Source organism: Triticum urartu, chromosome 7 (genome assembly GCF_003073215.2).
Source record: "Triticum urartu cultivar G1812 chromosome 7, Tu2.1, whole genome shotgun sequence".
Taxonomy (NCBI): Eukaryota; Viridiplantae; Streptophyta; class Magnoliopsida; order Poales; family Poaceae; genus Triticum; species Triticum urartu.
In genome coordinates this window covers 99,785,262-99,795,977 of record NC_053028.1, presented here as the reverse complement: position 1 = coordinate 99,795,977, position 10,716 = coordinate 99,785,262, and the positions used below count along the sequence as shown (strand labels likewise).

Sequence of the window (10,716 nt, the reverse complement as noted above, 5' to 3'; positions counted from 1 at the left end):
TGTCAACATTGATTAGATGTTCAAAACATCATAGAGCTTAAGTGCAGCCTTCTTATCCCTTCTCATTCTGTGGAATCGGAAGCTTGAAACATAGAGCAACAAGAAAAGCTTTAGACACCATCAGGAGAAAAATGGCTAAATTTTGAGAGAAGAATATAAACAGATGTACAATCGCGAAGCTATCAGAAAACTTGAGATCCCAACTTAGCAGTATGGTGAATTAGAAACCTCATTAAAATGATATCATTGTGACTAAAGTTCCAGGAAAAGAATCCCTACATTTTACACGTATTCTCTTCACTAAGGTAATTTGATGCATGAAAATACTTTGTCAGTACTCAAATCTTTTGTGCATGGCTTTAATTGAGCAGGAGAAGGTGTTAATGAAAATTTGGCAACACACGGAACATATAATCGTATTGAGGTGTTTTAAAGTATATTTGCACATTTACAATATCTGAAAGTGCTATTTACATGGACCAAGAGAAGGTCCCTTTACATATTTCTGAAATTGGTATTTCTACATGTACCGGGAGATGGTCTACATACTTCTGAAAGTGCCAAGGACATGTATATCAAGATCAGATCCTTTTTAGGAGCATAAGAGATCTTGGCATATGCCCATAAAATGTAAAAAAATGTGTTGCTGCTCCATTCACAAACATTGTGACATGTAAAAACAGTTTTGTGTGAACATACACCTTGAATGCTAAAACATATCAATTATGTTACCTGAAAATCAAGAACGCAATGAGGAAGCAAATAAAAAGTTAAAGAAAAATGAATGATTTGAAGATGAATAAATATAAAAATAGCCTTTTAGCTAATGTTGTATCCATATTGTTTTAGTAGCATAGGCAACAACAATGCTTTTGCTATTTGGTTCATATCATCCCATATAGCACATCTTAACACTATCTACTGCAAGACTACTTCAAACAGTGTGTCCATCTGATTATAATATAAAAATCTAGGTATGTCCTATAAAAATATGCCGAGGGGTGCTTGCCTCTCTGGTCTCGTTTTTTAGATTGGATCGACCAAATTGCGGCAAAGAAACAGTATTCATACAGAGTTGGACCCAAAATCCTTGAAACTCGATACCGTCACTACAGAGTTATAGCAAGGAATTAATCGAAGGGGCTCACAACCTAAATTAGAGGGGGAATCAGTCAAACTTGCAATTTGAACAAACTGAGAAGGCCCAATTGACGCCCTCATCTTTAGCGTGGATGAGGCTCACCAGCAACTTGGCAGTGAGGTGCAGATGTTGTTATAGATGAAGCAGGGACACTACCACAATGCACAACTTGAGAACTTCACCAAAAATATACAACTTTTCTAGATAGTGCTACCAATTTTGACTATGCTATAGTAGGCCTATTTGTCTTGCGAATATATGCATAATCAAGACGGACGCTAGCCAAGCTAACCTATATGAAATGGAGAGATCAGGGTAAGCGATTAATGGCCAAATCAACCAGTTACCGATCAACTCCAGCTAGCAATGACTCGTAGGAAGATGGCAGCATCATGGTGCGGACGCCTGGCCTGAGCGGCGCCCCCAGATCCGGGCGGTCGACAATCAGCCTCGGCACCGACGGCGACACTATCCTCAGTGGCGTGATGATCACCCTCTGCAAACAACAATCATTTATATACAGTGAAGTCTGATCTTATGCCATCTTGGATGCACAGATTTCATCAGTTAGCATTCATGATAATCCTTACTTAAACAATGTATCAAAATATTAACATCATTCATCTAAACTAAACTAAACTATACGTAGGGTTCAATATCTCACCTGTGATGCAAATCTAAGGCTCAATATATCACTAAATGAAAGAAAAGTTGCAAACTGAACTTGACTCTTCATCGGGGATCCGGTGTTTCTACAACTCTGCCCTTCTAAAGGAACACCTTCAAGGATGAAATACCAATTGTCGATAGAGGAGGTGGAATAACTTGACTATCATTACTACACAAACCTGAACTCCACCCTTCTAAAATCAGAGAAGATAACTGTTAATTTTACACCAATTTCATTAATACACAAACCTGGAATTTGGTACAAAGCTTTAGAACCTCATCATGCCCGCACAACAAATACCTCACAATTCACGTGCATTAGAGGTTAAGCCAAATTAAAACAAGAAACTAATTGAGGACTAATCTTCTCACCCTCCTACACAACGGCGGAGCTATGTTGGGGCCGAGGGGGGCCGTGGCCCCCCCAACTTTGGAGAAAACCCTGAAGAATTTTTTTTTGAAGGGCCAGGATGAGGTGAAAATTATCCCCCCCCCCCCCCAGCTCTTTGTCATTTACGTTTCGCCCCCCAATGGTTTTCGTCTAGCTCCGCCACTGCTCCTACAAGAAGTCAAAAATCAAATAGTTAAAACTTACTGTTTCTTCTGCAATCGAATTTATATGGAGTACTCTTCACTCTGAAAAAAAAACTTGAGATCTTCAACATTGGCCATTCTGGTTGTATTGCACTCCTTTCTTTCTTTGAAATACATTAATCAATTATTATTCGCTTCGAAGATAGCTAAAGGCCCATGCATCGCTACACAGAAACAAAAACATACTACCTCAGATTCTTAGAGTGTCAGGCTGCAGCCAACTGCTTGGTGCTTGGCCTGACACCCAACTAAGCTTAGCCCAGAGAACACAAAGTGCTACCTCTACAATTGACCTATATGCTAGCAACTAAAGACTATAAAAAAGGAAGTGTTGAGATATTACATCGAGAAATATACAACGCACACCAAACTTACCCCCCTTGTCCATGTGTAGAAGAAAACTAACATATGAAACAACAAAAGAATCTGAAGCCATGTTAGACTATCTAGTATTACTCGGAATTTATAGTGAAAATAGTTGTCTAGATTTTTATCACCGCATGTTTTGCCTACAAGGCTACGATGAATCAGACTATATATGCACTTTGTTAAAACCAAGGTAATTGCTATTAACGTTGCCAAAACAAGATATAGCAACCAGCATATGTTCTTACCATCACCAAATAAAGGAAAATAAATGCAACCTTTCATTAGTACACACAAAAATATTAAAATGTCAACTAAGGAAAAAAAGTAAAACTAATTAACCTTTCCTTTGAGGAAAGGCAGTCAGAAGAAGAATCCATGAAGCCATTTTTTTTATTTGTACTACTTTCTGAGTGAGTTCATAACAGAACACGGTAAAAGAAAAAAGTAATGCCAGATCTCAGTGGCATAAAAATCTTGGACTAAGCTACTTTCCTCTCCCTTTTGAATGGCACACAACCCTGATAAGACTATCCATCACCCAGGTTTCCACATAGAAAACTACAAATTACCATCGGTGGTTCTTTTTTAGGGACCATAACACTGGTTAACATTAAAAACACATGAACAAATAAAACAATTCTTATTCAAGCAACACAGACAATAAGTTATGAGGATATGCACATATCCATTCATGATGATAGAAATCAAAGAGAGGCAATACCCACACTTTGTTTGATGTATTAGATGGAGTGAAGCGTGTGAATGCCATGATATCATACACTTAGGCATATATCTACACTTTTTGGCCTCGCTGGTAGTCGAGAGGACCAGATAACCTCCTTATTAACATCTGTCCGCACCGTCAGAATCTTCTTGTTTTACCAAGCCTGAAAATCACACCAAGCACCAAACCAATCTGTCAGTGGCACAAGAGACATCCATAATACATCCGACCACAAGAGAGCAACAACCACTGACCAGAATACTTGTCATAGTGGTCATTGTGAAAAGTTGTTGGGCTTCCTTGCCGAACTGAACCTTGGCATTGTTGTTGCCAAACAGCTTGATTGAGGAAGCATTTGGTCTTGAAAAGCTCCCTGGACAGATTATGCAAAATCACCACAATTTATCCTGACCTAAAAATCATATCAACCAATGAATATATGAAGCCCAACAGAAAAAGGGGACAGAATATAGCTACAAGTGTAATGATTCTGAAGTTTCAATCTCACTACAGCAGGGAGCTTCTGCACAGTGGCGGCGGCTCAGATTCTTGCTGGTGATAGCCTAATGCGCATTAGAAGATGACGGTCGTGTAGATGCAGCGGAGGTACTCAATCTTGTACAAATTGGAGAGAGAAGAGAGAACAAGGTGGCTCACCGGAAAAGATTCAGATGGCGTCAGAAGCTGCCAGCAACAGCACGGCGTGCAACTTATATATTTAGATTATAAATTTGAGTAGTTCTCACAAAACAAAACATCGCTGCCGATACTATTGTGGGTAACCCAATATAGCAAAATTTAGGCAACTTCAGGAGCATAGCAACACAATGGGATGGGAAGGTAAGCAACAAAACTTCAAAATATGAGTTGCTTGGACTACAAATTTCCGAAATCCTCACTAATTCAATATGTCCTCGTAAATTTCAGGAATCCTGATGGCAGCTATTTGTCTATATGCTGGCAGAATTTGAAATTGGTTTGCTTAGTTAATTACACCTATGATACATGAACTTGCACAGCGGGTACGGATTCATACAACAACTTGAAAAATGATACAAACTGGTCACATAACTTGAATTTCGAGTACATGTAGGTACATTTCCGTCTATTGCTGTTAAAGCCCCGTTAACTCTGCCTACATGGCATGTCAAACATGACAGTGGGCCCACGCTCTACGTCAGTTCATTGGGGTAGGTCCCACCTGTGAGCTACGAGGAGAAATTAATTGTTTCTAAAAATGGAGGAGACCAAAATTCGAACCTGAGACAATTTCTCTCAAGGCGTTCAGTGCTAACCACTACGCACATGATAGTTCATCCCGAAGATAGTGCTTCCCGAAGGTTCGTACACAAGACCTGACCATATCGCATTTACGTGTGTCGTGGCCAACAAATCCGAAACTACTACTCGAACTTTGTACTCGTTGAGATAGATTTTTTTATCCTTTGAACCATCTATGCACGACCCACTTGTCAGCAGGTGAGAGATTAAACGAAATTGGAGTACAATGCATATGCAAGGCTGGCTACTTCACATACACGAGCCAAGCAAACAACCGGATGGCCGCAGTTGTTCAATGGGGAGATAGACCGCTTATTATCTTGGCTTACTGCATCTTGTTGACATGGTGATTGTTTGCTAAGATAGTGCATGCCCAGTACCACCTTTTTACATGCCATGTAGGCAGAGTTAACGGGGTGTTAATGGCAATAGATGGAATTGTATCTAAATGTACCCAAAACTCAAGTTTTGTGACCTATTTGCATCATCTTTCAAGTTGTTGTATGAATATGTACCCGTCGTGCAAGTTCGTGTACCGTAGGTGCAATTAACTCACTCTGAGTATAGAAACTTACTTGTGAATCCGGCAGAGTGGCAGCGTGGCGGGGCGGCTCCGGCGGCTAGGGAGGCTCCCGGCGACCCGCGGCTCCGGCGGCGCGCGGTGAAGGGCGCGGGCTCCGGCGGCGACCCGCGGCTACGGCGGCGCGCGGTGAAGGGCGCGGGCGAAGGCGGCGACCCGCGGCTCCGGCGGCGCGCGGTGAAGGGCGCGGGCGGAGGCGGCGACCCGCGGCGGGGAGGCTCCCGTCCCGGCGACCGGCGGCAGCGGTGAACGGCGACCCGCGGCAGCGGTGAAAAGCGAACGGCGCGGCTGCGGGAGGATGCGCGGGAGAAGGAGGAGGTCGTGCGGGGGCGGTTTTTTTTTGTTGACTGCGGGACGATTTTTACTGCAGGGCGATTAGCGATCGATCGATCGTGGCTTGTTGCTTGGTTGGTAGCGTTAAACAAAGACTGATTAAGAATCATTAGATTTAAATGATGGATGGATGTGATTGTTTAGATCTGTCCCTCTCTTTCTTTTATAGTGGTAGTAGATAATATGGCCGTATGCATCATTCTGATGCAGAGGCCGGGACTTGTTACCCTTTTTGAAAAAAAAAATCCATCTCCTTATGGATGGACCTCCATTGACACGCTTGAGCTATTACACAGGCATCCCCCACATCTAGTGGGGCATTTTATCATTTCATCAAAGCCCCAAGCCCCTATCCTAACGGGGAATTCTATTTTTTGCCCAGGTTATTTGTAGTTTGATTATTTGCCCTCCCATACAGGTAGGTTAACTGATTATTTTCCCCATTTTACATTTGAACTTGATATTTTGTCCTTCTGCAATTAATTATCTGACTTCTTTTCTTTTCCTATGAGGATAAATAAATGGTAAAAAGGGATTCACTAGGTTTTTTGAGTATTGTGGTTCAGAAATAAAAAATGGTTTCTTGAGGAAAAAAAAAGCTCTGTGATGTTCTGAAAATGTTGAATTTGTCAGTTGACACGAAAAAAAAATAGCCCGAGCCGAAAGTCCAAATAATTACTTGACCACTCTTCAGCTATATCATGTTTTTCGCTAGTTTGATTGAGTTGAAGAAGTGAAGCAGCCAACATTTTATGTCTGTATTTTGATTTGGCCAAGCTGGAATTGGAGTTTGTTCCAGGCATCATCAAGCAAACTAGAGATGCACAATATCACTTCATTAACTACCCTTGCATGCTAGCTACTCCCTCCGTTACTAAATATAAGCCTTTTTAGATATTCGACTACGAACTACATACAAAACAAAATGAATAAATATACACTCTAAAATATGTATATATACATTCGTATATAGTTCATATTAAAATCTCTAAAAAGACTTATATTTGGAAACGGAGGGAGAAGTAGATAGTGTTCATGACACTAACACCATAACATCTCTCCACCAATTGAAGGGCAAGTAAAACCATAGATGCCAAAGCGAACCAGCAAGAGGAGAGAGAGCATCCGCCTCATGCTTCGGCATCACCGGGGTCCCCTCACCTCCACCGGTTGTCTCGGCCGGGGGCAGGGGGTGCAGGAGAATCGCAAGGATCCTGGTACGTCCGTTCAATAGTCTAGGTATCTTAGTTAGGTCTTTGGTTGTCCATAGCTTCCACTACGATGATGGCAACAAAGGCAATAAATAATTTTCCTCCATACCTCCCATCGAAGCGATGGTTCCCTTAGCTTCTGGTGTTAGATCTGAGAGGCAGTGTGGTTGTCTTGGGTTCTTTGGATCTGGGCGGGCGCCACATGTGTCTTCAACTCTTCATGTTGTATTGAGATAATAGTCTTCTTCTTCCTATTCTATGCGGTGTTGTTGTTATGGGCAACCAATGGCGTCGATGTCGGAAAGCCGACCCTTGTGGGTGATGTCCCCTCGATCGTTTTGCGGCAACGATGAGGTTGTGCCTCTTTTCTCCCCTTGGGTGTCTCCCTGACGTGACAGTTCGCCCTCTGGTGGTTTGTCCCCCTCTCCGTCGCGGTGGTGTTCTATCCATCGCCACTACGGGATAGGCAAACATTTTGTTTTTTGCGAAAAGAAGGTAGAGCCCTCTGCATTATTATGATGCACATAGTTATTTTTTATTAATTATTAATAAAAATACAAAACAAAGTGAATATTTTGTTAAGGAGGTGATTCGGCTCTGAGATTTCCGGGCTTCAAATATATGACATCTTCTGTGAAGCGTCAGTCCTTTTTTGAGAAAAAACTAACGCTTACATGTTTGGCATCTTGCACATCGCCCACACGTCTCCTTTACCACTCATTTTGCCACGTGTGAACAGATGACATCAGCAGGATTTTTTTGGTTTTCGGTTTAAAAATATTTTATCTCCTAATTAAAAACCCATTTTCACCATTAAATCCGTCTCGACGAGATCTTTAAAACTAGACCCCATGTTGATATGTTTCGATGAATTTTTTTGCCAAAAAGTTGCCATGATGTTTACACTGTAGTTGTCATAGTGCTTAAACTAAAGTTGCCATGTGGCAATTTCAATTTGTAGAGCATAGCAATTCCAGTACTTTGATCATAAAATTTATTTTTTGTCTGAACCATGGCAATTTTAAGTGCATGTATCATGTCAATTTTAGTTTATAGTTCATGGCCTGTCTAGTTTCTTAATTCCCTATTTTATAAATGTCAAAATTTACTTTTAAATGTAGAAGAAAATAGCTGAAACATATCATGACAACTTCAGTGTAAACACCATGGCAATTCATGTGCAATAGACATGGCAACTTTTAACTCAAAAAAATATTGTTGAACTATATTGATAGGAGATCTAGTTTCGAAGATCTCGTCGCGAGGGATTTAATGGTGAAAACGGATCTTCAATCGAATTTTTCATTTAAGAGATAAAACATTTTAAAACTAAAAATCCTAAAAGATTTCCGCATGCATGCATATGGTGACGTGGCGCAGTCTGTGTGTTATAGGACGTGTGGGCGGGTTTCGCTCCCCCCACATGTGTGGGCGTTAGCGTTGTCCTTTTTTATATGCAAGGACATATAGTGGTGTTGCCAGTTTCGGTTGGACATCAATCTCCTTTTTCTTAGGCCACTCTTGACGAACTACCAGCAGATCACTCCTAAGAGCATCTACAACCGGACTTATCCGGCTCCCTATACGTCCGCGCTCGCATTCAGGTGCGTCCACGAACAGCACCCGCCGGCCCCTCATATGTTGCATCCTACATTCACATATCTTAAAATTTGATCATCAAATCCATGCATGTCAGTCATATGATACAAATTGTCTGAATTCAAAAGTTTGAAACAAAGCAAAGCAAATTGTAGTTCAACAAACCGGATATGCCAAAATGAGATCAATGTCTGAGCATGACGGATGGCCTCGGATCACTGGTCGGGCGCCTGCTTCGAGTGGAATGTGAAAGTGCGTTATATCGACTAGAGGGGGGGTGAATAGGCAATTTTTATGAAAGTCTTCAGAACATGGGAGTTTTGAAGACAAACGATAAAAATCAAACCTATTACCATGCAGCGAAAGGTAGACTACACTAGGCAAACCATAGTCAAGTATTCAATGAAGTGGAAGCACAAAGACTAATAGCAGCTAGGTAGTAAGGATCAGGTTGGAAGATATTGTGAAGCCAAACTGAACACGCAGTCACTCAGTGAAGACAAATGATAGAGCAAACATACAATGACTTCACAAGGAGGAACAGTAAGTAAAGTGAAGTGAAGATGAAACCAGTGACTCGTTGAAGACAATGATTTGTTGGACCAGTTCCAGTTGCTGTGACAACTGTACGTCTGGTTGGAGCGGCTAGGTATTTAAACCTTAGGACACACAGTCCCGGACACCCAGTCCTGAACACGCAGCTCAGGACACCCAGTCCTCACCGTATTCTCCTTGAGCTAAGGTCACATAGACCTCGCCCAATCACTCTGGTAAGTCTTCAAGGTAGACTCCCAAACCTTCACAGACTTCGTTCACCGGGAATCCACAATGTCTCTTGGATGCTCAGAACGCGACGCCTAACCGGCTGGAGGATGCACAGTCCTCAAGTGTAATAAGTCTTCAGATCACACAGACAAGAAGACTTAAGTGATGCCCAATTCTCTCTGGCTCTGGGTGGTTAGGGCTTTATCCTCGCAAGGAATTCTCTCTCAAAGGCTTCGAGGTGGGTTGCTCTCAAACGACAAAAGCCGTGCTTTCAATCTGAGCAGCCAACCATTTATGGTTGTAGGGGGTGGGCTATTTATAGCCACTTGGCAACCCGACCTGATTTGTCCGAAATGACCCTGGGTCACTAAGGAACTGACACGTGTCCCAACGGTCAGATTTCAAACTCACACGGCAACTTTACTTGGGCTACAACAAAGCTGACTTGTCCGACTCTGGACAAGATTCGCTCTCATAGTCTTCACTCGAAGACATAGGTTTTTGGTTTAGACATCACTTCAGTCATTCTGACTAGTTCTCTTAGACCCCACTTAACAGTACGGTGGTTCCTATGACTCAACACAAAAGAAAAAGAACTACGAAAGATCTAAGTCTTCGAGCTCCATAGGCTTCATATCGTGTCTTCTCTTGTCATAGTCTTCAATGTGAATATCTTCATATACCACCTTTGACTTCAATGTCTTCATACATTTTTAGGGGTCATCTCTGGTAGTAAAACCGAATCATGAGGGACTTCTGCCTGTGTTATCCTGCAATTCTCACAAACACATTAGTCCCTCAACTAGGTTTGTCGTCAATACTCCAAAACCAACTAGGGGTGGCACTAGATGCACTTACAATCTCCCCCTTTTTGGTGATTGATGACAAACTAGTTGAAGTTTTCAACGGGGAATATAATATGTGAAACTGTAAAGGATAAGGAATTGTCTTCATAAGTTGCAAGGGCTCCCCCTGAAGATGTGCATATAAGTTAATTTGCTTTTGGAAGGCAAATGCACATGGCAGGTGTTACTTGTGGAGATCCACTTCAACTTGTGATGACAATCCACTATGCATGTGAAAGTATATGAAGATAATGCCATGCATAATGGAAAATGGACGTCTGCAGAATGAGCTAAGTGCGGAATTTATCGTCGCACATGCGGAATTTATCTTCGCAAAACAAGGTGGCGAATAAGTAGCAGACGACCATCTAGTTTAAGTGTTACAACTCATAAGAACCAAATGTAGCAAAAAAAACGAGAGTTGTAAGCACCAAGAAAAATATAAGGCACCCGCCCATATGAACCCGCTTGAAGACTATCAATCTCATATGCTTCTCCCCCTTTTGTCAGTAATGACCAAAAAGGTTTGAAGATATAGAGCCTCTACTCGTTCCCATGAGGAGTAGGTGAAGTAGCAGGGTTGTTGGTGTTGTTTGGCGGTGCAG

The 10,716-nt window shown here is 41.8% G+C and overlaps 1 protein-coding gene across 1 annotated transcript; it reads right to left on the bottom strand.

Moving 5' to 3' along the window:
- Positions 1-404: 404 nt before the first annotated feature.
- On the bottom strand, positions 405-5,801 carry LOC125518475 (serine/arginine repetitive matrix protein 1-like). The gene is made up of 4 exons (XM_048683304.1): positions 5,354-5,801; positions 3,752-3,870; positions 3,499-3,660; positions 405-2,369 (listed from the first exon to the last, which is right to left on the bottom strand). Exons 1-3 carry the CDS (start codon positions 5,799-5,801, stop codon positions 3,652-3,654), a joined length of 576 nt encoding a protein of 191 aa, XP_048539261.1. The 3' UTR covers positions 405-2,369; positions 3,499-3,651.
- Between the last annotated feature and the right edge of the window lie 4,915 nt (positions 5,802-10,716).